The following is a 17,670-nucleotide window of genomic DNA, read 5'->3' as shown; positions in this document are numbered from 1 at the left end:
AAATAAAATGAAAACCACTTGACAGTTTGAAGTTTAAATAAATTAATGTGGAAATGAAGCTAGCATAGTTATGTTAGTAAGAACTTAATACATGTTGGTCTCTTCCTGTGCATCTGGGTAAGTTTATGTAGATAAATGTAAGCATAAATTTAGGAAAAAAGGAAGGGAGAGGGGGAGGATGAAAGGTAGGGAGAAAGGGAAGTAATTGATAATGGAAAGAGATAATGTGATAGCCAGGACATAGGTGACAGTAGATGGGGATAGAGACAGTAGATATGCAGGGGAGGGAGAAAGAGAGAGAGACTGGTTTGCTAGTTCCATAGTGTATCTACCAGATATATAGACAAATTTATTTTTGGATGTTCCTGAAGAAACCCGTTTTGTTTACATATTGAAAGTGCTTACAGATATTTATTAAATAAATGAATAAAATACTATTTTAACTAATTTTTCAAAATCATTTTAAAAGTAAAAACCACTCTCTATGGCTTTCAGATTTATGTGTTTCCATATAGGTTAATAAGGATATGTTGAAACTACTTGTTTTAGAGGAGTCATTTCGACTAACATTCTCAGTCATTTTTACTAACATTCTCAGTCTTATACTAGCAATTATTTCATATGTAATATTAATTGAAATATATATCAAATATGTATTCTTTAAAAACAGCTACCTTTACAAGATATTGTTTTCTGTTATCAACAATGAAGAAATAGTTTTTCAGTATAAATGGCATTTTCACACATAAAGGAAACCTCCTACTATAGGAGTCTTTGTTCATTCCCATCAATATATTGTTCAATTAGTGGACAGCAAGAAATCAGTGTTAATGTGAACCTCAGGGTAATTATTCTTTTATTGGCAAAGTTTCTTTTAAAGATGTCACAGTAAGTGCAAAGTCTTTACGCAGTTTTACAAATGGTAGTCAGTGAGTTATCTGTAAATTAATTTATTTATTACACACATGGATCTATCTTATGCTATGTATTCACATATCAATATCCTACAACCCATTATTTAAAATGTGTTTTAAGATTCATGTAATTACATATAGTTACAACCCATCAAGGCAATATAAGTCACTTCAAGTAAACATTCAACTCTGCAGAAGCTGAATATTACTAAGTATTCAAATAACTTTTGTTAATCGTATAAAAAACAATATTACACAGTAATTCACTGTGCAAAAGATAAAGGTCAGGAAAAAAGTTATCTGTCACTTAATCCCTTAGAAAATGTTTTTGGACAAGTTAACCTTAACATAAAACCAGCATAATTATATTCAGTGAAGAAATATTCATACTAAATAAATATTATGCTAAATATATATTTATTTCTGCATTGAATGTATATATGTGCATATGAATGTTTGTAATTTCAGCATTATTAGGAAACTAAAAATAAACATGATACTTGCTGATCGTGTATGTGTGTGTATACATATATATATAAAATAGGATAGAATGAACTTATTAGCAAAAATGTACTTTCTATGAGTCATCAATCAATAAGTGACTTTAAAGCCATAGCTTAATTCTCATTTAAAAAGCATAAATAATAAACACTAAATATATTTTAAAACACACTATTTTGAAACTAACATTATGTTCATATAGCATGCATTTATAAGTCTGAAATCTGATTTATGTAACAGTTCTTTTTTTTAATAAATATAAAAACATGCATTCACAGCCTCTGAAAGTAGCTTAATTATTAAAATGTCTCATTAGTAAGTTTTCCATTGTATTTGAAACAATAAAAACATCAAAATTAATAAAATGACATCAAATTGAAGATAGACTTATATGTATTTATTAAGAAGTATTTCTATCTTTATAACGGTAAACAAGTTCAAGCTTATTTGATGTCTACAAAACCTGAGATGAAAATCAGAGTCCAAATTCCGGTTTGACTCTCTTGAAAAACTACTCTGATGCTAAAAATTCATGATAAAAACAACATTGCTTAGAGCTATAAAATTCCAATCAAGTTTTCATCTCACTTAAGTGTGTTAAATTTACTATTTCTAATCCTGTAAATTAGTATATTAAAATGTGCATTTCTAACTAATATATGCCATATTTTCCTTGTTAATAACACACAAACTAGGAAAGGTTAGGAGACATCAATAGAAATAAAAACAATCTAGTGACTTTGCTCCAGTTCTCAGTTTAAGAAGATTAAAGTCTAATACCCATGGTCTTCCTCTTTTTCTGTTGTTATGAGGTATTGAGCAGTTGCTTTTAGTCTGGGACTAGCTCAGGATTTGCTGTTTCTTTTGATATATTATCAATGGTCCATTCCACCGTGATAAACTGCAACTCTAGTACTAATAGGTTTATAATGATTGCTTAAGCTTTACACTTTGTAAGCATTGGAAGGCTTCACTCACCTTGTTCAAGTGGTTGGCTTTTAGTTGAAGTAGTTTTCATCTTGAGTGCCTCCCTAACAGACATGTCACAGCAGGAGCCTTTGTTAGTGTCTTGGTCACTGTCAGCCTGATCACTGTCCCCGTGCCCACTGTCTCTCAGGCTGGCTCTTTCTGGGTCCTTAAACGTGGAGCTACTGAAATACATATAAAGAAAAAGAAGAGAAAGTGTTGTCTCTACCAGTTTGAATCTGAAGTGTAGTCTCTTGCAAAGCAATTTTGACACGAATGCAAATGGGGAAGCTGAGAAAGTTATTTAATAGGCCTTACCTTTGAACAAACTGCTGCCTGCTGCCCATGTAATTGGGCTCTGCGGGAAAATTGTCTGTCTGCGAAAGAGAAGGAAAAAAATACGTATAGTTGTACACTGGACAAATCTCCTGCAGAGCAACAAGATTTCCTAGTGGAAAAATGATTAATAATTCAAAAATTCCCTTAATCTTCAGATTTGTACATTTTAATTAAATTGGAAATTGCTGACATGTAATTATGTACTCAGAACAATTAAATGATTCCGGTCCACAAATTACCTGTTAAAGTAAACAATGAGCCTGTCATAACTGGCATTCTCCGTTAGTGCTAGGATGGATAACACTGTGTTGTTTCATTACTTAGATATTAAGATTGAATATTTGTGGGAGGAGTGGAAAAATGACCTAATTTCTTCTTATTAAAAGTGTGAATTATTTAATAATACTCATTTTTAAACATAATTACATCTTCTGGGATTCTGGGCTCTCTTTGATATAGTATCATTCAAAGTCATGAGACCTTAAATTTTGCCAAAAAAACATAAACAAAAAACATATGGTTGAACCCATATCTGTTACTCACTCTCATATATATCCCTACTAAGGAAATTGTACTCAAATATTACAGTGGAAAGGGGTGTTACTTTCTAGTTATTAAAAACTAAGTACAATAAAAATAAGAAATAAAATGTTACTTAAAACATTGAGAGTAAAGACATTGAGGAACCAGGCTTGTTTTTGTGGTTGTTTTTACTGCTTCCAAACTGACATGGAAGTCTGCCAAAAAGAACTGAATTCTCCTTGTATCATGAACAGAGTCTTTTGGGAGAAAGAGACTAGATCTTTCATAGATCTCCCTATACTGTACATTGATACACGTTACTTCTTCTTGCAGCTGACTCAGCAACAAAGGTTCTCCTGTTTTCTGAATCACTTCATATCACACCATTGTGCTCTGAAGCAGCTATGGGTTCCTACAAGACCATCCAGCATGCAAGCACCAGTGACACGGGAGTATGCGATTCATGATGCAGAGGGCCCAAGGTAAGGAATGATGTGGTGTACTATGTGTTTTCCTTATAAATAAGGTTAATTTAAATTAACAGTACTTTTTCCCCCATGTAATTAATTTTTTTTGTATTTTTTTGAACTACTACTGGGAAAATAAGGCATGTTAAAAGTAGCAGCTTAAGCACTGAGTTTCATTGTATGTGAGAAGTTGGGGGACAAGAAATCTGTAACTTTTTGGTTGGTATTCAAATGACCTTTATCAAATTAAATGCAAAGATGAAGTTAAACCAAGCAAATTCATTTCTCCTCCTAATTCTTATTAACTAGTAGTTGGGTAGCAGTCATTTTTCATCAACATGTTTTATTCGTTTCTAGATCACATGAAGCACCTTGATTTTTGATTCCATGATGCTAAACTATCCATCTAAAAAATAACTTAATCTAGTAAAAAGGATAGTGGGAAGAACTGTCCACAAAAGAATTTGCAATATTTAAAACTACAATCACTAACAAGCTCCAAATTTTAACTTAATAAAATCTAATTCACCTTTTGAACTGCTAAAAATTATGTATCCATTCCTTAATTGTTATCAATTAAAAGCTAAGCATATATCTTAGCTTACTTTAATATCTTAGAATACTTCAGAAAAAACAGAATCCTGAGTATTAAGGTGAAAGTAAACTATGAAGTGAAAGTGGTAACTCTCTTTAGAAAATATAAATGCTCTTATGAGTTGTCCTGTGATTTTAAAGGGTTTAATTAGGTGGAGGTTATTGGCTACGAATCCCTATTCAGACAGACACAGGGAGACAGATTGGGGACACACTTTTTCCCTTGTTCTAAAAGGGACAGTATCCAAAACTGCATATTTTTAAAGTTTTAAGAAGTTAAGCTAAAAAATAAAAATATTTTTTCCTTTAAGCAAAGGGTTATGTTTTAATTATATGTGCATGCGGTGCACATGCATGTGTGTATCTGTATGTCTGTTTTTGATAAGCACTGAACAAAGGTATTGCTACAGAATATTGGGCTAAGGATGGATCAGACTTTTAGAGGGGAACATATTATATGTATAGATAAATATAGCATATATATATGTATATAGCATATATAGCATATATAGATGCTAATTTACAACGATATACACCTGAACATGTTACAAACCAAAGATGTTTCAATAAAAATTTTTAAAAAATACAAAAACAAAAGGGAATTAGGAAAAAAGGAACTTTGGATAGAAAAAAAAGAGAAGAAACATAAAATAGGGTAACAGGGAAGGGAAGAAAGAAGAGGAAATAAAGCCCTATGAAAGAGGAGAAATGAGGGTAGAGGGAGGTAAAAAAACATGTAAAAAAAGGAAAGCAAAGTTGGTTTATTATTGTAGAATTCACAAAGTACAATTTTACAATTGTGTAACTTAATAGCAGAATATTGGGAGTTTATTAATAATGTCCACAATGTCTGCATTCATCCATTAAAATAGGTAAGAATGTGAGAGATCGTGTGTGTGCTTATAATTACCACAATGAAAGAGCTATTTGGCCTTTAACAAACATATAACTAATTGACTATAAAAAACCACACTGGTTTTAATATAGAAAATAACATTTTCATTATCGAGTCTCCAAGGGTGTCTGAAAACTCATTTAAAATCATCTAAATATAATAGTATTTGCATATTAAAATGAAAAATAGAGAAAAAAGACCTATGTATCATAGCATCATTCAATTTAGAAGAATTTTCAGGTATTTTATAACACTGTACCCTAAAAAATTGTACACTTTGCAAAATACCTTTTATATTTATAAACCTTTTAAGTTTCAGAAGAAAATGAAATTTGAGGTTGAATACTTGTAACTTTTTCATGTCAGCAGAATAATTAAATATGAATATTTATAACTCTAAAAAACATTATCCTTTCCCATAAAAACTCATCCCTAGAATGTTTTCCATTCAAATTCAACTTGAGCACAGTGATTTTATCTATTATTTTAAAAACATATAATTGTCTATTACTTTTTAAAAGTATACCTAGATTTTGTGGGTATGTTACAGAAAGGTTATAAAATACAAAATTTAAGAAATTTAGTATAGAATGATCTTTATAATCTATTCCAAAGTCAATAAGACAAGTTGTGTTTTTGTGATAATTTGCTCATAACAAAACACTTTGAGCTAACTCGTGAAACTAATTGTGCCCTCTTATTTTGATATTTTTATTCTTGCTATTTTTGATGAATATAATAAAATTGTACTTATTTTATTAGTTTTTTAGTTTTTATAGTTTAGTTTTGCTTTGTACAGAAAACACAAAGAACTAATCAACTGAACAATCACACAAAGTAGATAAAGTCTGCATGATATGGATGGTTTCTTTGTCTATGTATTTCTCTGCTATAACTCAGAAAATTAGAGTAAATTTATAAATGATATACAGAATTTTTATCAATAGCAGTTCATAATAAATTACCCTCATATCTGCCATCATTGACAAATTGTTTATCCCACTAGAAATTTAATGAATGAGTGTGTCTAAGAAAAATTTTTAAAAAGCCCACACAATTACTGAAACTCAGCCATGCTGGCTGAAATTGCTAAGTATTTTATTTGTGGAAATAGATTTATTTGCTGTAGGTACTTACATGTGCCTAGGGAAGTTGAACTGAATATAAAAAGCAAAAGGAGTCAAAATGTATTTTACTACTAGTAAACAGAATTTTTCAAAATTTATAAAAATTTGGCAAAATTGAACTATTAATGACAAAAATTCTCAGCAAAATAAGAATAGAATGAAACTTCTTCAGCTATATAAAGAAAATAAAACTAACATCATTCTGGTGAAAGACTAAAAACTTTCACCCTAGTTTTTAACCGCTTATAGTCCCCTTTGTACTGAAATTCCTAATTTTAATAGGAAAGGAAAAAAACAAAGGAAATGAAAAGTGGAAAGAAAGAAAAAAATGTTTCACATTATTTTATTCACAGAAAATAGTATTGTTTAGGCAAAAAGTAAGTTGGAATAAAAAATACAACTTCTTAGAATTAATAAATACATTAAGCAAAATTGCCACATTCATCATTAAACAAAAATCAGTCTTATTTCTATATTCTAGCAATGAACTATTGGAAACCAAATTTTCAAAAGAAGTACATTTAATAATAGCACTATAAGTATTTTAAGAAAACAAGTACAGAATTTGTATGGTGAACGTTATAAAACTGTTGCAATACGGCATCCCTGGTGGCGCAAGGGATTAAGTACCGCACTATGAAGCAGTCCGCAGCCTCTGCAGCAGGAGTTCTATCCCCAGCAACCCGGGTGCAACACACATGGTGAGGCAGACCACTCCTGCCTCACCTGCTGCTCCCTTCAGCAGTGTATTTCAGTAAGTCTGCTTGTTCTGTTCCCCACTCTGTCTCTGGCGAGTCCTCTCACCATCCCACATCTCTGGCCTGTAGCCCAGCTCTTGTATGCATAAATAAATAAATCTCAAAAAAAATGCTGATGCAATAGATCATAAAAGACCTAAATAAATGAAGAGTTTATCATGCTTATGGATCAGAATATATAAAATGACAACAATGTCACTACTGCTCAAATAAAATACATGTAATATAATCTCACTCAATTCCCAGCAAAATTTTCTGTACATATACACAAAATAATTTTAAAATGTATATAGAAAAGCAAAAGAAATAGAATCTGCAAAATAATTTTGAAAGGAAGAATAAAACTGAAGGAATTAGGCTACCCTATTTTAAGAGCTGCTATGATTTATCCTAATCGACACAACGCAGTATTGCCCATGGAAAAGACATATAGATCTATGTGGAACAAAGAGAAATAAAAGACCACACAAGATTAAGGTCAACTTATTTTTAACAAACTTGCAAAAGCCAAGTCAATAAATTAACCTCAACTAATGCCTCTCATTGTTTTTTAAAAACAAAACCAAAAATTCTCAAAATAGAACATAGACCTGTATGTAAAACATAAGACTAAAAATTTAGAATTAAAACTAGCAGAAAAACTGTGACATAGGGGCCTCCCTGGTGGCACAGCGGTTGAGCGCTGGGTTGAGAAGCTGCCCGCTGCCTGCAGCCTCTGCAGCGCCGGTTTGATCCCCGGCTGCTCCCCAGCCATTGGAGGAGGGTCCCGCATGGCACGCAGACCTCTCCTGCCGCCCGCTGCTCCCCTCAGCAGTGTACTTTGGTCCTTCTGCCTGCTCTGCTCCCAGCTCTGGCTCTGGTGAATTCTCTCACCCTCCCGTGCTTCTGACTGTACTCAGTGCTTGTATAAATAAATAAGTAAGTAAATAAGTAAATAAATAAATAAATCTTAAAAAAAAAAAAAACTGGGACCTGGAATTAGGCAAAGTTAAAGCATGATCCATGGTGAAGGGAGAGACTCAAACAACCAATTATTCCTCAAAAACAACTATATTCACACAAAACATAGTTTACAGGAACTCTGTTAAAACTGAAATCTGCCCAGATATCTTTCAGCAGGTGAATAAATAGACTGTGGTACATACATACAATGGAAAACCATTTAACAATAAAAAATGCACTACTGGTGAACTGGATGAATCTCAATCAAAAGCATTATGTTAAGTGAAAAAAGCCTGTCTCAGAAACTTGCATACTTATATGAGGTCATTCATAAAACTTTTCAAAGAGACAAAAACATAATAGTTTGTTTTGTCATAATATTTTGTCACAATAGACAGATCAGTAATTTCCAGGGGTTAAAGTTGGCTATAGAGCTATAACATACAGAAGCTTTTTACAGTGATGGAACTGTTTAGTGTTCTGATTGTGGTGTTAGTATACATAAAACTCAACATTCAAGAAAAGGTCATTTTTACCGTGTCTTATTAGGAAATTCCAAAAACATATTTAAGGTGATCATCTGATTTTCATGTAAGTTAAAGATTCCTTTCTCTCATCTAGAAGTTCTGTAAAATAATCTCTATAAAAAGTGTTTCTGATCTTTATTTTTTATATTCATATAATGATCCAACTTTTAAAAACCTATGTAGAAATCCCATATTCATTTGAACAGACTACAAATGGATTTGGGTTACAAAGATCTATTTAGCCACACTAGCAAATCCAAACAGCAGCTCTATAACACAGTCACCTTAAACATGAATTATTTAGCTCAATATTCATTTCTCTCAAAGATGTTTTCCTTGTGTGCCGTTCCAATTTACACAGCCATAAAATAAATACTTAAAAAGATTTCAGGCTGTATTTATTGCAAAGTCTTTTCTTTCAATAGAGGAATCAGACATGGCTAAGTCATGAAGAACTGGGCTCATTCTCAGAAATGGTGAGTTTTTAAATTTAGAAGATAACATTGTAAACATTTTTAAGGAAGTAAATAGAAAATCTTTGTAAAGACATCCAATTGTGATATGATTAGAACTTAAAATGAATCAAAGTGCTTGAAAAATATTATCAAAATAAATGTATAAGTTTGGTAGTCAAATTAGCATACTACTTTCTAAAATGTATTTTATATGAGATAGTATATGAAGATTTCTTGAACATATAATACAATTCCTATTGTAACTGTTTCAATTTGTATAAAATCCTAGATGCAGCACTATAATGACCGTGAAATAACAACTGGTTGAAAATCTGGCAATACTTTGATTCTAGAAAATAAAACAACTGTGGGATGAGAAAAATAAAGACCTCATCATTCTGAGTCTCATTTCAAATGAATTTCTAAGAAATAATATCAGAACTATCCTCCAAATGTATCCCTGCAAAAGGAAAAGAGAAGAATAATGTAAGCTTTAGGAAACTAGATTATATGGTTAGTTTTCAGCATGACAGATACTAGTTAAGCTATAATTCAATCTGTGATTAGTATAATCACTGTCTGATAATTAAATACATAAACAATACCTTGGAGCTAATTCGTCAATATTATTTATATTTCCCAGAAAAGAGTCATAAGATAGTCAGGAAATTCCCTATGGAAAGAACAATGTTGACAGACTAGACAACTGACATTTACAGAATTTTTAGTATGGATATATAAGAGACACTGATTTATAAACTGCGAGCATTGTTGATATCCTTTGCTTTTCTATGCCTGTTTCTTTACCAAATAGGAGACCTTAGGGACAGCAGTCCAGTGGGAAAATACGTTCCACAAGCACACACATTTAGTTCAGACCATAAGCAATAAAAAAAAAAAAGTCCAGTATTCAACAGTGTAAAATCCACAATATCTGAAATCCAATCAGAAATTACAAGGCATGCAATAAACCAGGAAAGTACAACCCATACCTAGAAGAAAATCAATCAATAAAACAGACTCAGGCATGAAAGACATGATGGAATTAACCGATAAGGACCTTAAAAATTGATTAGACTTATTAACAATATGGTCAGGAATGTAAAAGCATGACCCTGAGAGTAAGTACCTAACTTTTGAACTCTAAGTACCTCCCTTGTCCCATCTTAATCTTATTCCCGAAGGTCAGAATACAATGACAAATGAGTAGATTAAGATATGTTATTTACATAGTGGAACACTATTTGGTTATAGATATGTTAAAAAAAAAAAGATGTAATCTTGCCATTTGCAAAAACCTGGCTGGAACAGGAGGAGACTGTGCTCAGTAAAATATGTCAGAAGGAGGAAAACAAATACCAGACGATTTCAACTCTTTTGTGGAATACAAAGAAACTAAACAAATGAAAAGACAAAACTAAAGCAAAACAAACCCCAGAAATCTGGCTGTCAGAGTGAGGCTATCAGAGAGGGAGAATGAGAGATGAGAAACAAAAAAGAAACAAAAAAGGGAATGGACCTTATAGGAGAGGGGCCCTAATGGACTCTGGTGGAAAATTACATGGGCTTGGGGTATGGGATGGTAACATGAAGATGTGTGAACCACACTTTTAAATCTTGTAAGTATGGTAAACCAATGTTGCGTCAATGAAAAATAATACAATTAAGATTAAATAAATAAAAACTAATTAAATGGAACTTCTAAAAATGAATACTATGATATTAGAAATTAAAAACACTGGATAGTACTGATAGCAGATTAGACACTAAAAAAGAAAAGATGCAACATATTGTACCAGATTCTAGAAGCATTGGCCTCAACAATTATAATACTACTAAATTTATTTTTGTATTTATCTGTATAAGCTTTATATATTTGTGTTAACATTTTCTTTATATATTTTTAATAAACCAGATATTAAAGACAGGTATGTGAAATACAAAAAGGATCTCTGCATAGTTGCAAAATAAATATGAAGAAAGTTTTCATTCAAGATGTATTGTTTTAGAAAAGGAATTATAAAATACCAAATGAAGTATATCTTTGCCTTTGAAATCATCAGTAAGAAAGCAACTTATATATTTCAGCCAATTTAGCATTGGATGTGTAGTCATGGTGTGTGTTAAATCATATCATTACAGCTTCAGTTATCCTTAGAAGATCAGTGTTTCCCTAGTACAGAAGGCACAGGGAAGTGGAATTCTGAGAATTTCTTGAAACCAGGGACACAAGTTTGATTGCATATATTGATGCCACTGGGTTGAAAACAAAACAAGTTGAACTTTTCCCTTAATTCAAAGGCACTGCTTTTCACATTGATAACAAGCATTCTCTTTGCAGCAGACTGAACACCAGGGAGTGTTAAGAGGTGAATAATTCACTTTAAGCCTTTTCATACCGACATTGCTTCTGATAGCTCTGCCTTCAACAGAATATATGGTGTGGTTCTTTCTACATAGCTGAAGTAGGCAACAGCATTTTAAGCCACCACTTATAAAGTTATCTGACAGCACCTATGGCTTTGGAATTTTTAAAGTGCATGAAGCATGGCAATAACTATATTTATCAGCGATTTTCAAAATAATACATTTTATATAAGTAGAATGTGGTCGACATTTGTGTTTTGTTACTAAAGGCATAATAAAAACAGGAGAAATCCTTACCACATTTAGCAAAAACTAGCATTATTTTAAATTAAAAATGGGAGGATGAGAACAACCATATCCTATGAGCAAGAATTTCAAGTCTGTTTGTTGCTCAATTAGAATGACTTGGATGACTTTTTAAAGTGATCTGACTGTATATTAAGTCTTCTTGCAAATGTTAACTATCAATGACATTCATAATATTAATAATATGTGTCAATTTTTAATTATGTAATTTACAAATCTTGAAGAAAATCATCCTTAACAAGTAGAAAACTGAGATCATCCAAAGGTAAGATGAATGTTATTTATATCTATGAAGGTACACAAAAGAGAGAATGGTATGCATTCTCTTAGGTACATTTGTTAAAGAGGCCGCTGAGATGGTACTTAATGCTAGATGTCCTCTCTTGATTGCAATGACATCCATAGCAGGATGCCATGAGGTGAAGTCTTAGGAAAAAAAATCCAAACTTAATTCAGACTTGCTAACCTCAAAATCCCCCAAATAATCCATTTTCTTCCAGAGGGCAGCCTTTCTATCTGACCTATAAAATAACCAGCCTTCCCTCCTTTTTCCAGTGGTGGTAGTGGCTAAGGATTTCTTTTTGAAGGGGGAGAGGGTTGAATGTTTACAACAACTTAATTTTTATGACATTTTTATTTTTTTAAGATTTATTTATTTATGCATACAAGAACTGGGGTACCGGCCAGAGGTGCAGGAGGGTGAGAGGATTCAACAGAGACACAGTGGGGAGCAGAACTGGCAGATTGACTGAAAACACTGCTGAGGGGAGCCACAGGCTAGACAGGAGAGGTCTGCTGTGCCATGTGGGAATCTCCCTGGCTTGCCAGGGATCGAACTTGCACTAGAGGCCACAGAGAGCTTCACAGCGCTGCGCCCAACCCGCTGTGCCACCAGGGAGGCCCTGACATTTTTAATTTTTTTCCACATGTGTATATGTTCCACTCACCTTCCACCAAACCACCTATACTCACACACCAGCTGCCTATCTCTTCCTCCCCTTCCCCGTTCCCACTACAGGATTTGAAGTTTGAAGTTCTTTTCTGTTTTTTTGCTCTCAGTCTTAGGAGACTCTCTTTGCATTCCTGTCATGCTTTTTTACCATTTATTTCCATTAAGAATGTTGAAAAAATTTTCCCACTGGAGGGACTATATAAAACTGAATTATCTGAAGTTCAATCCCTAAAACTAAAAAGTCAAAGCTATGTCTGTACCCAATGAAATTTATTTATAAGTCTGAACTTCTAGCCCTCCACATATGAAGAAAAAGATGGAGGGAAAACGGAGACAATTTTTGATGTTATTTTACTTATTAATACTATGAATGCTGAATGTCTGGCAAGACATATGTCCTTAAAATCTCATTTTATTAACTTTAAGGAATCTGGGAACAAACAAAAGAAAATTTTTTACAAATTAAATTATTTAGATTCAATCTGTTTTTTTTAGCCTAACTCATTTAGCCTAGCTCATTCATGATTTGAAGCCATACTATGTTAAGTCTCAACATACATGGTGCTAGAAAATTTGGAGTATTCTGTCTTTTATTAGGATCTATAAAAGAGCATTGTTGATATTTATTATTGATTCTTCTCAGTTGCTCTAGGAAACACAATAGTGCTACTGTTACATTTTTTTAAACAGAAACTGCAGTTAACTGACTTTCATAGAGTTGCCAAATATATACCCAAATTATTGCAGAACAATAGCACTTGCCAGATACAGCCAGACCAGTCAGTTGCTATAATGCCTCTCTGAGAAACAGAGGAAAAATAATGATCCATTCCAGTATTTTCACAAATAAGTTAATGAAAAATTAATGTAACTTTCCTTGAATTGCTTTTTAAATTATTGTTATCTACTAAGCGAAACAGTGCTACTACTATTACCCCAAGAAACAAGACAGCTTTTTAAGAGTTGGCATTTTACCTTTCTATACTTTCATGTTAAATTATTTTAATATGCTGCCATTTTATGTAACTCCAATAACTAGATTTTTTCTTGGCTAATAATATAGAAAGGTAATAATAGTCATTTATTGTCAAATATTCTAATACATGCTATAGTCTTAACTACATGATTACTTACCATCATTACAGTCATATAAAGTGTTCAATAGACATTTCTGAACACTTACCTTTTCAGTGTAGAAGACATTTAAGATATTATATTAATCAATCCTGATGTTAAATCGCCAAACAAGCAAATAATTAATTTAAAAAATAAATCAAGTTGTATGTCTGCTATCCACTTCATCAGTTTATATTTTTTTACAATATACTGAAATTTAAAATTAATGAATGCTATGATTTCTTATTAAGTAAAATTCACTGGTCTGCTTCTCAAAATATTAAGTTGTCAGTTGAAAGATAATGTCAATTATAATTATTTAAGTACTGGGTTAAAATTGCAAATGAAAAAAATTCAGCAAGATTAGTTTTCTGCCTGATTCTGCATTATTCTTTAACATCATCACATGAATAGATGTATTCCATTTTCTAACAAGAGGGGAAAAACAATAGAAGGAATTCAAGGTGAAATTGAAAAATACATCTTTCTAGTTCCTTCCTTACAAAACTCTTCTTGAGAGGCATAGAGAATTTTTAACTCTATCATTATAAACAACAATTCAGTCAGCCAGCTAATTAAACAACATATTTGATAATAAAAAGTGCATGCTCTGGGGGAGTTTGGGTATTCCCAATCTTTTTCATTGGTTTTAAACATGCTTGCTAAATAGTTCCCCAAAAATGCAAACACTGCATAAAAATTTAACTTTCAAAAACCTTTACCCATTGGATGTGAATTTCTCATTTGAAAACAAAAGAGCAATTTCAGAACACTATTATGAAAATTCCTTAGCTAATATACAAAGAATTTGGAAGACTTTTGCTCAGAAATGTTTATTACAAAAGAAAAGCATTCCTCAATTTGAGGAAAAATTATTAATCAAATATATGAGTATTAGATTACTGGAATGTCTGTTTTAGGTTGACATGCATACCTTTACTAACAGTGACATTTTAAATCAAACATTAACACAAAATGAAATAAAATATCTCTACCTTTTATTAGACTGTCACTTAGTACCTAATTCAAGCATCCCCAGCTCTTTCTTTGCTTGAACACGTTAATCCGAGAATTGTCCTTCTCTACTGAAAGGAGCAATCTTACCTAAGCAGTCATTTCATGAGGCAGACGATAGGCCTACATTCTTCCAAATTTAGTTTTTTTTTTCTGTAGTTTATTTTTTTTATTATTTAAATTTTATTTTTATATTCCCCTTACAATTACAAACCCCCTTTTTTTGACCCCAAGCTCTCCTTTCTCCACCCCCACCCCCAAATTTAGTTTTAAATTAGCAATCAATTTAATTTTATTAAAGATTTATTTATTCATGCATAGAAGAACCAGGGTACAGGCCAGATGGCCAGCAGGGTGAGAGGATTCACCAGAGACAAAGCAGGGAACAGAACAGGCAGACCAACTGAAAAACACTACCGAGGGGAGCAGCGGGCAAGTCAGGAGAGGTCTGCGGTGCCATGTGTGTATCTTGCCAGCCGGCCGGGATCGAACCCACGCTGCAGAGGCTGTGGACAGCTTCACCCACTGCGCTCAACTGCCTGCACCACCAGGGGAGGCCCCATTTTAATTTTATTTGAAACTGTCTATAATCTACATTGAGCAGGGTTTTTTTTTTTTTTAACAAACTCAGAAATGGAAAAAAAATTAAGAAATATTATTAAACAGTTGTTAATGCCTTACAACACCAGTCAGTGACCCCTGGTCCACTATTTGTTTTATTGGAATATATCTTGTTTCATTTCTATTGTCTATGGTTGCTTTTATTGTCTATGGTTCCATTGACAGATTTGGGTATTTGTGACATAGAGCATATGACCCACAAATCCTGAAAAATTTATTATCAGGCCCTTAGTTGAAAAAGTTGCAGACTCCTGGCTTAAAAAGACTAAGTAAGTGCCAGTTCTTAACCATATAATCACTTTCATTGTATTCATTCCCATAAGTAAAATATGGGGGCATTTTCATATATGCATTATGCATTATTGGGTCTTAGTTATTTTACAGTTGTTCACTAATATTTATAGTTATAACTCTGTCTAGGACACAGACTTCCCTCACAAGATATACATTTGGAAAGTGTTGAAAACTTCGTATTTTTTTAAGTATATTTCATTGTTAGGTGATTCGTATCTTGTTTATATTCAATTCCAAACTACTTAAAGCTGTAGAGACAATACCATCATGGGAACACCTGAAAATGAAGTGTATTTAGACCCATGAAGTTTGCTGAAGTGTATTACATGTTCCCCTGGAGTGTAATTAGAATAAGAGTAAGTAACCTATTCTTTCCAGAAAAAAGAACTTTTCATTTCTTGGTCCTTTGTCTCCTGTACTAACTACATATTTCACAGGGTGATTTCCTCACTGTAATTCAATCTTTCCAAATCTATCATTTCCTTTCAACCTCATCTTAGGACCATTATAATTATCTCTATTTAATGGCTAGAAAAACTGAGGTCAGTGGAATTCATGAAAGACAAGGAGGAATTCCCAGTATGAGTAAGTAATATGAACAAGTTTCTTTTCACTCAAAATTTTGCATTGTTTCAAATAAAAAACCTGCAAGCATCATGTGATTCATATTGCTATTGTGTATATTATATTTTAATTTCTATTTTATCTTATTTATCATTGTCTGATCTCTTTTACAGATTTATTATTTTCATTCTAATAAAGCTTGTTAATCAATGCACCCTACAGAGTTCTAATATGAAGTTACACCCCCTTGAATAACTTTGTTCCTGTAACTATTCAACTATGAATTTGATTAAACACACACAAAAAGCAATGCCTCTACTGGACAATTTGGATTATATTAAAGGATTCAAAGTCAGATCTGCTGGGATGCATGGGGAAAACCCCCTTACCCCATCTTGGTTGTTCTGAGGTTGTATGGACAAACAGATTAATAATAGCCATAATAGCAGGAGAAAAACCAAAACTTAATAACATGTGTATGCGATAAGAGGGTTTAGTATTCTATAAAAACTTCACTAGAAAGACATGTCAAACATGATATCCCACCTGGTATAGGAGCAAAACCACTAAGCTCTGGGTCATATGACATAATTCTGTTCCCAGATAGTTGTGTATCTTAGGTAACATTTCTGTGCTTCATTTTTTTTCTAACATGAAAAGAAGTGTAAATAAAATCTGATTCATTCACGTGTCTCTAATTTTCTGGTATTCATTGTCGTTCAAGAAGTCTTTTGTAATTCTTTAGTTTGTACAAAGTGTGAATTTTTTCCCTATGATGTCTCCCTGTGTAACAAGAACAGTTTTTAAAAAGACTTAGTAAGGTATTGCCACTTGAGAGTATAGTTTGGTAGTTTAAGAAGTTTAAGATATCTAGAAACTAATTTTTACAAGCTGGTCTATCGAAATCTGGTAATTTTTAGAAATGTCTATTTGAACATTAAAACAGAAGTGACGAATCCTGGCTTAGAGAAGTAAAAATGGACATGTACGGTAAAATAAATTAGCGTTCCAGCAAAATCACTTTTTTTAATTATAACTACACTGGCATAAAACTACCTTGTTATACAATTGCTAATATTTATATCAATAATGTTGTTAAAGAGAATGTCTACATAGGACCTGAAAATTTAATCTCTCCAGAATGTTGATGTCATGTTTTAGTTAACAGCAACATTAATGATGCATGTTAGGAATTAGTCAGCATTTAATATTGAATATATTATTTATATGCATTATTAAATTCCATCCTTATTTTTTAGCAGGAAATATTATTATACATGGTTAAGAAAAGATTACAACAGCTACGCAACGCCCTCTGAACTGAAATCTACTTTTTTTTTAAATCAAATACCACAATCAGAATCTCAGTGTAAAGAATCTATCATTCAGGAATATATGATTATGTAATTGATAATATATCCACTAATTG

At 32.3% G+C, this 17,670-nt stretch overlaps 1 protein-coding gene across 1 annotated transcript in view; it reads right to left on the bottom strand.

The window, feature by feature from the left end:
- The window catches only part of PCDH17 (protocadherin 17), a gene marked incomplete at both ends in the record, with an annotated part of 90,699 nt that overhangs the window by 55,385 nt on the left and 17,644 nt on the right, over positions 1–17,670 (bottom strand). Inside the window, 2 exons of the mRNA XM_084234983.1 lie at positions 2,394–2,566; positions 2,700–2,758. Coding sequence (XP_084091109.1) covers positions 2,394–2,566; positions 2,700–2,758 — 232 coding nt within the window. The remainder of the gene's footprint in view (positions 1–2,393; positions 2,567–2,699; positions 2,759–17,670) is intronic.

Source organism: Talpa europaea, assembly GCF_964194135.1.
Source record: "Talpa europaea genome assembly, chromosome: 6".
NCBI classification, from domain to species: Eukaryota; Metazoa; Chordata; class Mammalia; order Eulipotyphla; family Talpidae; genus Talpa; species Talpa europaea.
The sequence above is the reverse complement of the archived record's forward strand: the minus strand, read 5'-3'. Positions and strand labels throughout refer to the sequence as shown.